This window comes from Octopus sinensis, linkage group LG30 (genome assembly GCF_006345805.1).
Source record: "Octopus sinensis linkage group LG30, ASM634580v1, whole genome shotgun sequence".
Classification (NCBI taxonomy): domain Eukaryota; kingdom Metazoa; phylum Mollusca; class Cephalopoda; order Octopoda; family Octopodidae; genus Octopus; species Octopus sinensis.
Window position 1 is genome coordinate 11,324,675 of NC_043026.1, and position 18,350 is coordinate 11,343,024.

Consider the following 18,350-nt stretch of genomic DNA (forward strand, 5'->3'; position numbering starts at 1 on the left):
TTGTTTTTTTTCATATACTGGTACTTCTTCTATCGGTCTCTTTTGCCGAACCGTTTCGGGGGACACAAACACTCCAACACCGGTTGTCAAGCGGTAGTGGAGGGACAAATGCAGACACATACACGCAAACACTCACACACATACGTACACACATATATATGTATGTATGTATATACATACATACATACACACACACACATATATATATATAAAGGTGGCGAGCTGGCAGAACCGTTAGCATGTCGGGCAAAATGCGTAGCCATATTTTGTCTGCTGTTGCGTTCTGAGTTCAAATTCTGCCGAGGTCAACTTTGCCTTTCATCCTTTAGGGGTTGATAAAATTAAGTACCAGTTACACACTGGGATCGATGTAATCGACTTAATCCATTTGTCTGTCCTTGTTTGTCTCCTGTATGTTTAACCCCATGTGGATAATAAAGAAATAGGTATTTCGCCTGTCGCTACGTTCTGAGTTCAAATATCGCCGAGGTCGACTTTGCCTTTCATCCTTTCGGGGTTGATAAAATTAAGTACCAGTTACACACTGGGGGGGTCGATGTAATCGACTTAATCCGTTTGTCTGTCCTTGTTTGTCCCCTGTATGTTTAGCCCCTTGTGGGTAATAAGGACACACATGAAGGGGAATTTTCCTTGTGTTATTTGTCTTGTACTCTACTTTTTTGTTGTTTAAGAAAAATGTCCAGTTCCTTGGTTTTGTGTTTATGTTTTCGCTTCTCATTGTGTTCGTGGTTTTTTTTTTGGTGTCCTGTACCCATATATGCATGTATATATACATGTGGAGATAGGTACGTACATATATGTATGTATATATGCATATGTTTTATTTATTAATTTTTCATATATATATTTAAGGCTGCACCAGGCTCCGGTCTTATCTGGCAATGTTTCTACAGCTGGTTGGCGTTAGGAAGGGCATCCAGCTGTAGAAACATTGCCAGATAAGACCGGAGCCTGGTGCAGCCTTCTGGCTTCCCAGATCCCCGGTCGAACCGTCCAACCCATCCTAGCATGGAGAATGGACGTTAAACGATGATGATGATGATATATATATATATATGACAGGCTTCTTTCAGTTTCCGTCCACCAAATCTGCTCACAAGTCTTTGGTCGGCCTGAGGCTATAGTAGAAAACACTTGTCCCAGATGCCACGCAGTGGGACTGAACCCATGACCATGTGGTTGGGAAGCAAGCTTCTTACCACATAGCCACGCCTGCACCTATCATGTATTTAGTAAACGTTTTGATTTTCTCAACCTGAAATCCCACCAACTTTGGTCGGCCTGAGGCTATAGTAGAAGACACTTGTCCCAGATGCCACACAGTGAGACTGAACCCATGACCATGTGGTTGGGAAGCAAGCTTCTTACCACATAGCCACGCCTGCACCTATCATATATTTAGTAAACGTTTTGATTTTCCCAACCTGAAATCCCACCAACTTTTATTAACTCCACAGAGATACTCGTCGCTTTTATATAACAAATCACAATCTGTGTTCAGGAGACAACGGCTGGCTGGCCATCGACGATGGCCCATTTTACTGTTCGTATGAAAAAGGAAAGCACTACCCTTTAATCCGTTATTCTGGTACAAAATCTAAAGTCACATGGAGCCAGGGTAAGTATATTGTGCTTTATCTCGTGCACCAGTGTCTGTTTTAACATCAGTAGAAGTACTAGTGTGGAGGCGCAATGGCCCAGTGGTTAGGGCAGCGGACTCGCGGTCATAGGATCGCGGTTTCGATTCCCAGACCGGGCGTTGTGAGTGTTTATTGAGCGAAAACACCTAAAAGTTCCACAAGGCTCCGGCAGGGGATGGTGGTGATCCCTGCTGTACTCTTTCACCACAACTTTCTCTCACTCTTACTTCCTGTTTCTGTTGTACATGTATTTTCAAAGGGCCGGCCTTGTCACGCTGAATATCCCCGAGAACTACGTTAAGGGTGCACGTGTCTGTGGAGTGCTCAGCCACTCGTTGTGAGTGTTTATTGAGCGAAAACACCTAAAAGTTCCACGAGGCTCCGGCAGGGGATGGTGGTGATCCCTGCTGTACTCTTTCACCACAACTTTCTCTCACTCTTACTTCCTGTTTCTGTTGTACCTGTATTTCAAAGGGCCGGCCTTGTCACTCTCTGTGTCAGGCTGAATATCCCCGAGAACTACGTTAAGGGTGCACGTGTCTGTGGAGTGCTCAGCCACTTACACGTTAATTTCATGAGCAGGCTGTTCCGTTGATTCAGATCAACCGGAACCCTCGTCGTCGTAACCGACGGAGTGCTTCCATCCGAGGCTCCGGCAGGGGATGGTGGTGATCCCTGCTGTACTCTTTCACCACAACTTTCTCTCACTCTTACTTCCTGTTTCTGTTGTACCTGTATTTCAAAGGGCCGGCCTTGTCACTCTCTGTGTCACGCTGAATATCCCCGAGAACTACGTTAAGGGTGCACGTGTCTGTGGAGTGCTCAGCCACTTACACGTTAATTTCATGAGCAGGCTGTTCCATTGATTCGGATCAACCGGAACCCTCGTCGTCATAACCGACGGAGTGCTTCCATCTGAGGCTCCGGCAGGGGATGGTGGTGATCCCTGCTGTACTCTTTCACCACAACTTTCTCTCACTCTTACTTCCTGTTTCTGTTGTACCTGTATTTCAAAGGGCCGGCCTTGTCACTCTCTGTGTCACGCTGAATATCCCCGAGAACTACGTTAAGGGTGCACGTGTCTGTGGAGTGCTCAGCCACTTACACGTTAATTTCACGAGCAGGCTGTTCCATTGATTCGGATCAACCGGAACCCTCGTCGTCGTAACCGACGGAGCGCTAAAAGAGAAAAGAGAGAGAAGTACTGGTGGTGGTGGTGGTGGTGGTGGTTGTAGTAGTATAAGTAGTAGTAGTAGTAGTAGTACTAGTAAGACCAGAAATTTGGATGCGGGGTATTTATTCGAGTCTAGGACATTTTACCTCTCCATGGACAATCGCCCTCCCCCCCAGGAAAATTATCCCTGAAGACAACAGATGATGATTTAAAACGTCTTAATATGTTGGAAAGGAGGCACATGGCCTAGAGGTTAGAGCAGCGGACTCGCAGTCGAGGGATCGCAGACTGGGCGATGTGTGTGTTCATGAGCGAAAACACCTAAGGTCCACGAGGCTCCGGCGGAAGGTAATGACAAAATTCTGCTGACTCTTTCGCCACAACTTTCTCTCAATCGTCCAGGTGGGGAACCTATACGCCAAGGAAGCCGGGAAGCCGACCCTTATGAGACAGGCATGGCTCGAGAAGGAACAAACAACAGCAGTATATTGGAGAGGGCTAATTAACATAGCTAATTAACATAGGTGGTAATTGTCCTAGGGGGCAGTTGTCGTCGGCAGCGGGGTAATTGTCCAGATAAGTTTTTTTCAATTAAATCGATAGATCCATTGAGTCAAGTACACCAACATCAAAATCAATGGAAACTGCAGTTGTGATCGGTGTGCCGGCGGCACGTAAAAGGCACCATCTGAACGTGGCCGATGCCAGTACCGCCTTGACCGGCCTCCGTGCCGGTGGCACGTAAAAAGCACCATCCGAACCGTGGCTGATGCCAGCACCGCCTCGACTGGCCTCCGTGCCGGTGGCACGTAAAATGCACCAATCCGATCGTGGCCGTTGCCAGCCTCGCCTGGCACCTGTGCAGGTGGCACATAAAAAGCACCCACTACACTCACGGAGTGGTTGGCGTTAGGAAGGGCATCCAGCTGTAGAAACATTGCCAGATAAGACTGGAGCCTGGTGCAGCCTTCTGGCTTCCCAGATCCCCGGTCGAACCGTCCAACCCATGCTAGCATGGAGAACACGATGATGATGATGATGAACGAAAATTCATGGATTTGAACTCAGGACTAAAATAACCGGAAAAATACAGCGAGACACTTTAACTGATTCTCCAACGAATACTTCACTCAACTGACCTTAATACAGGGGTGGGGTGCTGAAAAGACCCTGGTTTTAAGGGGGTCGCAAAAGGGCTGGTTGGAGGCCCAACCTTCCGAGTTCTTTCACAACGGGGTCAAAATAGCCGAAGATGGTTGTTATCTAACACGAGATCATTTCTAATATATCTCTCAAACAGCGAGGATATCAGCTGAAAGGGAAAGTCGACCTCAGTGGAATTTGAACTCAGAGCGTAAAGATGGACAAAACGCCGCTAAGCTTTTCGCCCTGCATGATGGTGATTCTTTAAGATCGCCGTCATTAGAATTATTGATGATAATATTATCCATTACTGATATTACCGTTGTTATATTTGCTGTTCTTGTTGTCATTGTTGTTGTTGTTTTTATTCATTCCAGGATATAGTACTGGTGATGCCATAAGCATCTTCATCCGCTTAAAAACCTAACTAACCAATCAAAAGATTTCCTGCAATTGACGTCCATCTCTACAAGGTGACCACCACCACTGATCATGATTTAAGAATTACAAGTTAATAAAAACCTCACATTGTAGCTACTAACAGTGACTTTTTGTTGTGATTCTTTTTCTTTATTTTTCCTCTTTCAAGAGAAAGACAGAATTGTTGTTGCCCTTTGTGTCGTATGTACTAGCGTAAATATATTATTTATGTGTGGTGGCACGTAAAAAGCACCATCCGAATCGTGGCCGATGTCAGCGCTGCCTTGACTGGCTTCCGTGCTGGTGGCACGTAAAATGCACCAATCCGATCGTGGCAGATGTCAGCGCCGCCTTGACTGGCTTCCGTGCTGGTGGCACGTAAAATGCACCATCCGAATCGTGGCCGATGTCAGCGCCGCCTTGACTGGCTTCCGTGCTGGTGGCACGTAAAATGCATCATCCGAATCGTGGCCGATGTCAGCGCCGCCTTGACTGGCTTCCGTGCTGGTGGCACGTAAAATGCACCAATCCGATCGTGGCCGTTGCCAGCGCCGCCTTGACTGGCTTCCGTGCTGGTGGCACGTAAAATGCACCAATCCGATCGTGGTCGTTTGCCAGCCTCCCCTGGCACCTGTGCCGGTGGCACGTAAAAAGCACCTACTACACTCACGGAGTGGTTGGCGTTAGGAAGGGCATCCAGCTCTAGAAACACTGCCAGATCAGACTGGAGCCTGGTGCAGCCTTCTGGCTTCCCAGATCCCCGGTCGAACTGTCCAACCCATGCTAGCATGGAGAATGGACGTTAAACGATGATGATGATGTGCATGTGTGTGCACGCATGTGTAATATAGTCAGTTAAGCATAACACATTCTTATTTCGAGTTTCATACATGAAACCAAATCATTTTTTAGACTAACCAGTGTCTCCATTACTTTTCCGTTAAGTATCATTATATAGGTAGAAAACCCTGTTTCTTAGACATCCTTGAATGCTTTAGCATCGAGATTCCCTTTTATATATATGAGCACCAACAATTTGACCTCTCTGAAGTCCGATAGATCTGTAGTGGATTTTGCAAGCATGAAGTGGATTCGATCTACCATAGCCAAATTTAAATTAACACTGCAACAGAACTTTTCCCACGATGGAACAATGGGTTTTCTCTGACAGCAGTTTTACATTTTCCAGATGCCTTTAGCTAGGCCGAAATAATGTCTTCACCACTCGACCCTTTCTAACCTCTTCTACTCCACCAAAAGCTAGAATAGAGATAACAAGACCACCAACTAAATCTATTGTTCTCAATGATATATCTATCCTTCTAGATAGTTGTATAAGCAAGCACACATAGGCACAGGAGTGGCTGTGTGGTAAGTAGCTTGCTAACCAACCACATGGTTGCGGGTTCAGTCCCACTGCGTGGCATCTTGGGCAGTGTCTTCTGCTATAGCCCCGGGCTGACCAATGCCTTGTGAGTGGATTTGGTAGACGGAAACTGAAAGAAGCCTGTCGTATATATGTATATATATATATATGTGTGTGTGTGTGTGTTTGTGTGTCTGTGTTTGTCCTCCTAGCATTGCTTGACAACCGATGCTGGTGTGTCTACGTCCCCGCCACTTAGCGGTTCGGCAAAAGAGACCGATAGAATAAGTACTGGGCTTACAAAGAATAAATTCCGGGGTCAATTTGATCAACTAAAGGCGGTGCTCCAGCATGGCCGCAGTCAAATGACTGAAACAAGTAAAAGAGTAAAAAGAATACACCAAGCAAAAATCAGTCAGTCACTTCGGTGATGACTCAAGCAAGTAGTCACTTGGCGACAACTGAACGAGGCAGCTCGTGGCGACTCAATTAGTTAGGGAACGGACTGCTAGAATCATGATCACAAGGACTACCTCTACTAAGTTTAATGGTCAGCGAGAGAAATGAAAATTACTGTCAGCAACTGTGAGTGAACACCCTACCATTCTCTCTTCCTCTAATTCTGTTCTCTTGTGAGGGCGCGTGGCTTAGTGGTTAGGGCATTCGGCTCATGATCGTAAGGTTGTGAATTCGATTCCCGGCGACGCATTGTGTCCTTGAGCAAGACACTTTATTTCACGTTGCTCCAGTCCACTCAGCTGGCAAAAATGAGTTGTACTTGTATTTCAAAGGGTCAGCCTTGTCACTCTCTGTGTCACGCTGATTATCCCCGAGAACTACGTTAAGGGTACACGTGTCTGTGGAATGCTCAGCCATTTGCACGTTAATTTCACGAGCAAGCTGTTCCGTTGATCGTATCAGCTGGGACCCTCGTCGTCGTAACCGGCGGAGTCTTTTAAAATTCTGTTCTCTTACAACAACATTCTATCGCTATCTGTGGATTACCACTAACTATTCATATACGCCAAACTATGTAAGGAAACATTCTACCGCAACTAACTTTCTTTCGCATGCTCTTGGATTGATCATAACCTGCCCGTCGAGGCAAAGTATTGTAACGTAACGGTAAATAAATACTTTCTTAAAACTTCATGCATTGTTCATCTTTCACATCCTATAGTATGCAATTATAACAACAAATTCTTATCGTCACAACAGCTGACTCCGACATTTCATAATATTGTTTAGTAATCAATTTCTGTCGTTAGAGATCTGTCATTTTAATGGATTTTAATTACCTTTTTTTGATGATATCTGAAAAGAAGCAGCAATTTTAGCAAAACATATTAAGCAACACTAATAATAAATTTTCAAAAGCTTAAAAATTAACAAGCGTTCGACAGTTTTATAGATATTTCAAAATTATGATGCTATGATGCTAGGTATTTCCATTATTTTTGTCCAACCCCTGCATATATATATATATATATATATAAAGTTAATCCAAACATGAAAGCACAAAAAAACACAACAACGCGAGGACGTGGAACAAATATAGTATTATTGGACGCTTAGGAAAGAAGGATGGTTTAACGTTTCGAGCAGGGCTCTTCGTCGGAAACATAGGAGAAGGAAAGATCCAGAGAAAGGAAGACAGAGGAAAAAAAATCGCCAATGATATATTTTTTTTTTTTTAAATTTTATTTTATCTAGTTTCAGCTCACGAGCTGTGGCCATGCTGGGGCACCACCATTATATATATATATAAATTTAAAAAAAACACCTTTTATCAATTTAATAATGAAAAATTAAATTACATATTATAGAAAGATTAAATGTAAAATAAAACATATAACGATGATTAACCCCTTACCCGGCAGAAACGAATATATGCGTTTTGACCGAAATCGTTTTTTTCTATCTCTGGCGAGTTAACTCGTCAAAAGATAGACTCGCCAAAATTGACAGCAAACGAGTTCCTTCGTCTATTATAAACTCTTTTTTGACATATACGAGTATATTCGCTCACTTTATACGTCTGGCAGTGACAATGAGTCCTTTTGATTTTTTTTCTTTGTATATAGATGAAAGAGTTATAGAGCAGGTATTGACTGAAACTAATAATAAATATGTCTGAAAAAATACATTTATTTTCAAAATAATTGTTGGGTAAGGGGTTAAGTAAAGTGCAAAAGAATAAATAAAACATAAGTTGCTTAATGGAATGGAAGCACTCCGTCGGTTACGACGACGAGGGTTCCGGTTGATCCGAATCAATGGAACAGCCTGCTCGTGAAATTAACGTGTAAGTGGCCGAGCACTCCACAGACACGTGTACCCTTAACGTAGTTCTCGGGGATATTCGGCGTGACACAGAGAGTGACAAGGCCGGCCCTTTGAAATACAGGTACAACAGAAACAGGAAGTAAGAGTGAGAGAAAGTTGTGGTGAAAGAGTATAGCAGGGATCACCACCACCCCCTGCCGGAGCCTCGTGGGGCTTTAGGTGTTTTCGCTCAATAAACACTCACAACTCCCGATCTGGGAATCGAAACCGCGATCCTACGACCGCGAGTTCGTTGCCCTAACTACTGGGCCATTGCGCCTCCACCATAAGTTGCTTACAGGTTTAGTGAACAGCAATAATTCGAAATCTTTTGATTTTACAAGACAGACATCTATATATATATAACTCTAGTTGTGTGAGTGTCTGTCCCCTTCGATTTAGATTCCTAACTACTCCCACATTTTGCGGTGCAGTTTAACCAAATTCGGGTATCTTATAGTCGTGATTAATATCGAGCCCGTCTGGCTATTAGCACGCGTCTACGATGAGTCTACGATTTAAAAAATAATTTAACATCATTTTTTATTCCATTTTAACGCATAATTTTTTGTGCGTCGATGGCGGCGGAGTTGGCGTCCATGGTCACACCTGCACCTGTGTTTGCTTCTCCTCCTTCCCTCCCTCGTGAAGCTGTGGGGAAGGGAGTGTAAGGAAATCAACGTCGTAATGCGTTGTCAAGGAGACCAGCGTTCTTTTAGAACAACGACTTCATGGCTTGAAGACACCAAAACAGAAATGGCTAAGAAAGCCCGAGTTGGCATCTATAAGGGAAGTAACTCTCTAAAAATGCTTATATAGTTATTTCCCTTACAAACCCGAGCAACGCCGGGGGATACTGCTAGTTGATACTAATTCAATTCTCCACTACATTATCTGAAATCAGTGATCAAACAGATTTAACCCTTTAGCATTTAAACTGGCCATATCCGGCCCAAATTTTCTACTGCTTTTATGTTAAAACCATCCAGATCTGGCTTCTCACACAAGCCCTACTATGTCATTCTAAAACTGAATAGTTACTTCATCAAATTCTCAGAACTACAAGATAATGCAGAATTAATTCAAAACAATGTGAATGAAAAAGCTTTATATTTGGCAGTGTGGAGGCGCAATGGCCCAGTGGTTAGGGCAGCGGACTCGTGGTCGTGGGATCGCGGTTTCGATTCCCAGACCGGGCGTTGTGAGTGTTTATTGAGCGAAAACACCTAAAAGCTCCACGAGGTGGTGGCGATCCCTGCTGTACTCTTTCACCACAACTTTCTCTCACTCTTACTTCCTGTTTCTGTTGTACCTGTATTTCAAGGGGCCGGCCTTGTCACTCTCTCTGTCACGCTGAATATCCCCGAGAACTACGTTAAGGGTGTACGTGTCTGTGAGTGCTCAGCCACTTACACGTTAATTTCATGAGCAGGCTGTTCCGTTGATTCGATCAACCGGAACCCTCGTCATCGTAACCGACTGAGTGCTTCCATCCGAGGCTCCGCAGGGGATGGTGGTGATCCCTGCTGTACTCTTTCACCACACTTTCTCTCACTCTTACTTCCTGTTTCTGTTGTACCTTGTATTTCAAAGGGGCCGGCCTTGTCACTCTCTCTGTCACGCTGAATATCCCCGAGAACTACGTTAAGGGTGTACGTGTCTGTGGAGTGCTCAGCCACTTACACGTTAATTTCATGAGCAGGCTGTTCCGTTGATTCGGATCAACCGGAACCCTCGTCGTCGTAACCGACTGAGTGCTTCCATCCGAGGCTCCGGCAGGGGATGGTGGTGATCCCTGCTGTACTCTTTCACCACAACTTTCTCTCACTCTTACTTCCTGTTTCTGTTGTACCTTGTATTTCAAAGGGGCCGGCCTTGTCACTCTCTCTGTCACGCTGAATATCCCCGAGAACTACGTTAAGGGTGTACGTGTCTGTGGAGTGCTCAGCCACTTACACGTTAATTTCATGAGCAGGCTGTTCCGTTGATTCGGATCAACCAGAACCCTCGTCGTCGTAACCGACAGAGTGCTTCCATTCCATATTTGGCAGAGTAATCTGAACGCTAAAGGGTTAAACAATAACATAACAAATCAACAAGCTTATACTACCGATCGTGATACGCATTCGTGTATGTTCTTTTGTTTTAAATATTCTGCCCACTTGTAGTTATTGTACTAGCTTCCTTATTATAGTGTGCTGGGGAAAAACAGTTATAGAATTGATTTTCCTTCTTGCATGTGGTTGCATGAGCAGAACTAAAGATAACTGATCAATGAACTTGGCAAGAGTGGCTGTGTGGTAAGTAGCTTGCTTATCAACCACCACCATCCAAGCGTGGCCGTTCGCCAGGCTCGTCTGGCACATGTGTCGGTGGCACGTAAAAACCACCATCCGAGCGTGGCCGTTCACCAGCCTCGTCTGGCACCTGTGTCGGTGGCACGTAAAAAGCACCCACTGCACTATCCGACTCGTGACCGATGCCAGCGCCGCCTCGACTGGCTTCCATGCTGGTGGCACATAAAATACACCAATCCGACCGTGGCCGTTCACCAGCCTCGTCTGGCACTTGTGTCAGTGGCACGTAAAAAGCACCCACTACACTCATGGAGTGGTTGGCGTTAGGAATGGCATCCAGCTGTAGAAGCACTGCCAGATCAGACTGGAGCCTGGTGCAGCCTTCGGGCTTCCCAGGCCCCAGTTGAACCATCCAACTCATGCTAGCATGGAGAACAGACACTAAACGATGATGATGATGATGATGGTTCCGGGTTCAGTCCCACTGCATGGCACCTTGGACAAGTGTCTTCTACTATAGCCTCGGGCTGACTGAATCCTTGAGAATGGATTTCGTAGACGGAAACTGAAAGAAGCCCATCATATGTGTGTGTGTTTGTGTAGCTATGTTTGTCCCCCCCCCCACCGTCGCTTGACAACCGATGCTGGTGTGTTTATGTCCCCGTAACTTAGCAGTTCAGCAAAAAGAACCAGGCTTACAAAGAATAATTCCTGGGGTCGATTTGTTCGACTAAAGGTAGTGCTCCAGCATGGCCACAGTCAAATGAAGTAGGTATTTCGTCTGCCATTGCATTCTGAGTTCAAATTCTGTCACGGTCGTCTTTGCCTTCCATCCTTTCAGGGTCGATAAATAAAGTACCAATTACACACTGGGGTCGATATAATCGACTTAATCCATTTGTCTGTCCTTGTTTGTTCTCTCTGTGTTTAGCCCCTTGTGGGTAGTAAAGAAATTGGTATTTCATCTGCCATTGTGTTCTGAGTTCAAATTCTGTCATGGTCGACTTTGCCTTTCATCCTTTCATGGTCGATAAATAAAGTACCAGTTACACACTGGGGTCAATGTAATCGGCTTAATCCTTTGTCTGTCCTCTCTGTGTTTAGCCCCTTGTGGGTAGTAAAGAAATAGGTATTTCGTCTGCCATTGTGTTCTGAGTTTAAATTCTGTCAAGGTCGACTTTGCCTTTCATCCTTTCGGGGTCGATAAATTAAGTACCAGTTACGCACTGGGGTCGATGTAATCGACTTAATCCTTAGTCTGTCCTTGTTTGTCCCTTCTATGTTTAGCCCCTTGTGGGCAATAAAGAAATTTAAGAAATAAGCTTGGTGAAGATGAGATGATACATTTACTGGTTTGTATGACTACCTACATGTGTAGTTAAGTTACTTTTTTGAGAGAACGCCTTACCACAGGTGTCACAGTGATATGGTTTCTCACCTGTATGAATACGTTTGTGTATAGTCAAGGTATTTCCATGTGAAAATGATTTACCACAGGTAACGCAATGATATGGTTTCTCTCCTGTATGAATACGTTTGTGTTTTGTTAACTCACTTGCTTGAGAGAAGGATTTACCACAGATATCACAGTGATATGGTTTTTCACCTGTATGAATACGTTTGTGTATAATTAAGTCACTGCTTACGGAAAATGACTTATCACAAATATCACAGTGATATGGCTTCTCTCCTGTATGAATACGTCTGTGCTTGCTTAAGTCACTGCTTCCAGAGAATGTTTTACCACAGATATCACAATGATATGGTTTCTCCCCTGTATGAATACGTTTGTGTCTGGAAAAGTTACTACTTCCAGAGAATGATTTACCACAGATGTCGCAATGATACGGTTTCTCGCCTGTATGAATGTGTTTATGTGTCGTTAATTCACAACTTCGAGAAAATGATTTACAACAGATATCACAGCGATATGGCTTCTCTCCTGTATGAATACGTTTATGTATAGTTAAGGTATTTCCATGGGAGAAAGATTTACCACAGATATCGCAGTGAAATTGTTTCTCTCCTGTATGAATACGTTTGTGTGTTGTTAAATGATGGTTTAGAGAGAATGATGTGCCACAGATATCACAGTGATATGGTTTCTCTCCTGTATGAATACGTTTGTGGGTAGTGAGAGTACCTTTTTGAGAGAATGATCTGCCACAGATATCACAATAGTACAGTGTTTTTTCTTTCTCTTTCAATGCAACATCAGAAAAATCATTTCTTTCCGACTCTGCTTTAAATTTAGCCTTGTTCTCCCATATTTCACTTTCCATAACTTTTTTTTTTTCTTCACCACAATACAGAAATGTTTCACTTCTTAACAAAAAAATTTTTTCTGCTATATTTCCAACAACTATGATCTTTGTTGATATCTGAAGATGTTAGAAAACATTCTTTGCAAATTTCTCATAACTCTTTTTTTTCTTCACCACAATACAGAAATGTTTCACTTCTTAACAAAAAAAAATCTTTTCCGCTATATTTCCAACAACTATGATCTTTGTTGATATCTGAAGATGTTAGAAAACATTCTTTGCAAATTTCTCATAACTTTTTTTTTTCTTCACCACAATACAGAAATGTTTCACTTCTTAACAAAAAAAAATCTTTTCCGCTATATTTCCAACAACTATGATCTTTGTTGTATCTGAAGATGTTAGAAAACATTCTTTGCAATTTCTCATAACTCTTTTTTTTTCTTCACCACAATACAGAAATGTTTCACTTCTTAACAAAAAAATTTTTTCTGCTATATTTCCAACAACTATGATCTTGTTGATATCTGAAGATGTTAGAAAACATCCTTTGCAAATTTCTCATAACTCTTTTTTTTCTTCACCACAATACAGAAATGTTTCACTTCTTAACAAAAAAAAATCTTTTCCGCTATATTTCCAACAACTATGATCTTTGTTGATATCTGAAGATGTTAGAAAACATTCTTTGCAAATTTCTCATAACTCTTTTTTTTTCTTCACCACAATACAGAAATGTTTCACTTCTTACAAAAAAAAAATCTTTTCCGCTATATTTCCAACAACTATGATCTTTGTTGATATCTGAAGATGTTAGAAAACATCCTTTGCAAATTTCTCATAACTCTTTTTTTTTCTTCACCACAATACAGAAATGTTTCACTTCTTAACAAAAAAAAATCTTTTCCGCTATATTTCCAACAACTATGATCTTTGTTGATATCTGAAGACGTTAGAAAACATTCTTTGCAAATTTCTCAAAGATTAACTACATAGAATGCAGAATTAACTGGTAAAACATTCCAGATAGTGAAGAAAACTTGCTATCAAACTCTGGTTAAAAGAAAAATTTCATTGTTTATTCTGATGAAGTCAACAGGAAAATTAATAAGCTCCTCTTTTTGTCATAAAAGTTGATAAATATTGATGATGTATCTCATGTATATAATTCTTTGCCATCGATGTCACTTGGTATTCTGAAATATAACAGAGAAACAATAGTGTAACATACAGAGGATAGTTATAAGGTAGAGATGCAATTGTGGAAATTTTACTACATTTCTCAAGAAATGAACAGTTGAAATAAGCATTTACCTGGACAATTATCCTTATGCAATGTATCAATATGTTTATGATGTGTATAGATTAACAAAAAACATATGGGTGTGTCAGGCTAAGTAAAATCATAGTCGTGGCCAGTGCTGGGGACATGCAAAAGGCACCCATGCTGGTGATTCATAAATGGCACCAGTGCCAGTGACACATAAGAGACACCTGTGCCAGTGGAACGTAAGAGGCACCCATGCCAGTGACACCTAAGAGGCACCCATGCCAGTGAGATGTGAAAGGCACCCATGCTAATGACACGTACAAGACACTCATGCTGGTAACATGTAAAATACACCCACATAAGGGACACCTGTGCCAGTGATACATAAGGGGCATCCATGCTAGTGAAACATAAAAGGCACCCATGCAGGTGACATAAAAGGCACCCATGCTAATTTTGAGATTTTTTCTTCTTTGATAATTGGTATTAAAATTTTGAAAACGTGTTTCTTGCTTGTCAGGTTTTCTGTTTAGATACTTTTTGCGTCTGCTATTTTATAATTCTATGCATGCGTGAAACATCAGTAGAGAAAATACTTTAATTTCACTTCTTGTCATAGGGTGGATGAGAGAGGGGTGTTTATTTATTTATCTATTTCCAGAATCATAATCTCCGGGGTTTTTTTTTTCCTACGTACTTCGCCAAAAATATTTTTTTAAGGGAAAATTTAAGAAATTTGGGGGGGGGGGGATTTAAATTTTGAAATGCTGATTTTTTGGCAAATTCGGAATCTCCACCTTCGATATAGTGTGTTCCTGTAATAAAAAAATAAAAAAATCCCAAAGGGAATCCGGTCCATGATCTTTACCTCTGCCGTCAATTTAACTGAATATTATTGCATGTAATTTAGTGCATGAACAAAAGCTAACATAAATCGTTTTCATAAATTTGTATTTTGGACGGTTAAGCCCACTATTCCCATAAAATGTGTTTATGACATCTGGGTAATATTTCAATCAAAATGACCACAGACAAGTTTCTATTTAAATAAAAAAGACTGGCAATATGTCGAGCTGGCAGAAATGTTAGCGTGTTAGAAAAAATGCTGACCGGTATGTTGTGTTGTTCTCTATATTTATGTACGTTTAAGGCGGCGTGTTTGGCTGAAACGTTAGCACGCCGGGCGAAATGCGTAGCCGTATTTCGTCTGCCGTTACGTTCTGAGTTCAAATTCCGCCGAGGTCGACTTAGCCTTTCATCCTTTCGGGGTCGATAAATTAAGTACCAGTTACGTACTGGGGTCGATGTAATCGACTTAATCCCTTCGTCTGTCCTTGTTTGTCCCCTCTATGTTTAGCCCCTTGTGGGTAATAAAGAAACATATATATATGTACGTTTAAGACGGCGAGTTGGCTGAAACGTTAGCACGCCGGGCGAAATGCGTAGCCGTATTTCGTCTGCCGTTACGTTCTGAGTTCAAATTCCGCCGAGGTCGACTTAGCCTTTCGTCCTTTCGGGGTCGATAAATCAAGTACCAGTTACGCACTGGGGTCGATGTAATCGACTTAATCCGTTTGTCTGTCCTTGTTTGTCCCCTCTGTGTTTAGCCCCTTGTGGGTAGCAAAGAAATAGATATATTTATGTACGTTTTGAGTTCGCTTCCCACGAGAATCAACTTAGTTTTTCATAACTTTTGAGGTTGATAAATCAGAGTACCAGTCGTCTACGGTTATCGATGTTATTGACTATATCTTTCTCACCAAAATTTCTGGCTAAGTGCCAAAAATTGAAACAATTAAAAAGGAGATGAAAAAACAGATATAGCTTTTCGAAATCTGCTTCACGATAGGAAGAGCATCGAAGGATCAGAAAGCGATGTCGTTGCGAACGTTTGGTTACCAGAAGCTAGCTATCACTGTGGTAACTTTCCATGCCTTACCATGTGAGTTCAAATCCCAATAGGATGTTTGCTATTATTCATGCTTACTCAGACACTCAAAAAAGGACGTGACATTAGACTTATTGCCTTATGGGGTGATCTTTCGTCTCTAGTAGACCTTTCCGTCGATTTCCGTAAAAATTTTTTTTTTTTACATATGGGCTTGCGGGAACTTTTGAAGTAATATACATACATATACACATACACCGAGTAAAAAATTTCAGTTATCTCTTTCTTTCACACATTACTCTGTCTCTTCACACACACTAACAGAAGCACTTCACTTACACAACATACTGTGTGTCTCCCACACCCCATCAAACACACACACACACATATACATCAATGCCTCCCCTGGACGGTAACTTCAAAAGAACTTCCCTCGTCATACAATCGCTTTCTCTTAGTCTCTTTCGCTCTCATTACTTCAAAAGTTCCCGCAAGCCCATACGTGAAAAAAAAAAATTCTTACGGAAATCGACGGAAAGGTCTACTAGAGACGAAAGATTGCCGACTTATGTTCTAAATTACAGTATATGCTCAAGTAAAATTCAATCGTATGTAATCTGGGCAAAATGAATACGAGTTACTTTAAACCACATGTAATATGAAAACTAGGTTTTCAAAAATAACTGATCGATTTTTCAGTTTGGAAGGATATTATCCTGTACTCACAACGAAGTAGCATATTTCTTTTAATATTTTTTTTAATGTATTTTCACTTCTACATAATCGCTCCATCCTCAAAGGGTTCGCATAATTTTATTATTAGCAGACATTATGACCAATGTTGAAGTGAATCTTCGTCAACTTACCGTTTTCAGACGTGAACCAGTGCCCGATGACATCACAAAATTGTGGAAGTTGTTCCCCTTTCTATTATATATTTCCTCAATTATCCGACGAATTCCTCTTCTGACCGACTGAATTCTTCGTTTTATTTCCCTTTCATAAGTTCTTTCCACTATTTTCTTTATCCCCATTTTACACACATGTAAGCTATTTCAACAATATTTTATGTCATAATTATATATTATATATACAATAAATCGATTTAATTCTTTTTGTCTGTCCTTGTTTGTCCCCTCTATGGCTAGCCCCTTGTGGGCAGTAAAGAAATTATAACATCGTCTTGACTTAATTTAATATTTACAAAGCGTACTTGAAAGATTTCATACAAGTGGATTTCATAGGCGCAGGAGTGGCTGTGTGGTAAGTAGCTTGTTTACCAACCACATGGTTCCGGGTTCAGTCCCACTGTGTGGCACCTTGGGCAAGTGTCTTCTACTATAGCCTGGGGCCGACCAAAGCCTTGTGAGTGGATTTGGTAGACGGAAACTGAAAGAAGCCCATCGTATATATGTATATATATATATGTGTGTGTGTTTGTGTGTCTGTGTTTGTCCCCCTAGCATTGCTTGACGACCGATGCTGATGTGTTTGCGTCCCCGTCACTTAGCGGTTCGGCAAAGGAGACTGATAGAATAAGTACTGGGCTTACAAAGAATAAGTCCCGGGGTCGATTTGCTCGACTAAAGGCGGTGCTCCAGCATGGCCGCAGTCAAATGACTGAAACGAGTAAAAGAGTATATATACAATAAATCGATTTAATCCTTTTGTCTGTCCTTGTTTGTCCCCTCTATGGCTAGCCCCTTGTGGGCAGTAAAGGAATTATAACATCGCCTTGACTTAATTTAATGTTTGCAAAGCGTACTTAAAAGATTTCATGCAAGTGTATTAACTGAGAACATTTTAGACTCTATTACAAATTGAGGAGGGTTAAATGGGTGTTTTGCTGTTTTGAACAGAGTTGGTTTCTTCCTTAATTGAAACACAACGGTTATTTTACTCGGTGGTGGATGATTTTTGATTTACCATGTATGGGATGCAACATAGGGAACGAATTAGTGTGAAAGTTGGTGTTTCTGAATGTATTAAATTATATGAGGAACTTTCCACCTATGTCACCGTTGTCATTAAAGCTGGAGAAAATTGTCACTGACACCGCTTACTGAGTATGTCTATAACGAAATCCAATTAAACTAATTATATCATGTGTAGTAATTATCTCGTGTTGAGGAGAACGTTAATGATTGTGGATAACATAAGGTGTCCTACGTATTTCAGGGTCTATGTTCCATCCCCTTCATGATTAAATATTTCATTTCATCACAAACTACGTTACATCCTTAATTGGTTGCTTAATTGGTTATACAGAATAAGGGGTAATGAGTTTTAATCAACTAAAAATGAGGGAATACCTTGCCCCCTTTTCTTGACATTTTGTGTTGCTTTCAAATCTAAAACATTTATACTTTCACAACACATTATCAATTTTTCTACTATCCATGGTAATTTATCGAGAGCACGTTCTAATCAACAACTAAAAATGAGGGAACAATTTATCCGATCATTCTTGACCTTTTAGATGTCTAAAGTACCCATTATTTGGATCACCATCACAACACATTATCTACTTTTCTACTATCCA

The 18,350-nt window shown here is 41.7% G+C and overlaps 2 protein-coding genes and 1 long non-coding RNA gene across 5 annotated transcripts in view; 1 reads left to right on the top strand and 2 right to left on the bottom strand.

The window, feature by feature from the left end:
* Positions 1-4,519, top strand: part of LOC118768616 — a 13,934-nt gene extending 9,415 nt beyond the window's left edge. For 2 of the 3 annotated variants that reach the window (XM_036515445.1, XM_036515443.1), the window contains 2 exons: positions 1,479-1,639; positions 4,356-4,519. In XM_036515445.1, coding sequence (XP_036371338.1) covers positions 1,479-1,639; positions 4,356-4,405 — 211 coding nt within the window. In that variant the 3' untranslated portion in view covers positions 4,406-4,519. The remainder of the gene's footprint in view (positions 1-1,478; positions 1,640-4,355) is intronic. The other variant, XM_036515444.1, reaches the window with a different exon arrangement.
* Positions 1-13,016, bottom strand: part of LOC115226406 (zinc finger protein 665-like) — a 44,435-nt gene extending 31,419 nt beyond the window's left edge. Inside the window, exons 1-2 of the mRNA XM_036515154.1 lie at positions 12,442-13,016; positions 11,759-12,357 (exon numbers count right to left, since the gene is read on the bottom strand). Of these exons, the coding sequence (XP_036371047.1) occupies positions 11,759-12,357; positions 12,442-12,668 (826 nt within the window). The 5' untranslated portion in view covers positions 12,669-13,016. The remainder of the gene's footprint in view (positions 1-11,758; positions 12,358-12,441) is intronic.
* A 481-nt stretch (positions 13,017-13,497) lies between these two features.
* LOC118768633 lies at positions 13,498-16,805 on the bottom strand. Its single transcript, XR_005004418.1, has 2 exons — positions 16,675-16,805; positions 13,498-13,846 (listed from the first exon to the last, which is right to left on the bottom strand). It is a non-coding gene; the product is annotated as an uncharacterized LOC118768633 (long non-coding RNA).
* Positions 16,806-18,350: the final 1,545 nt, after the last annotated feature.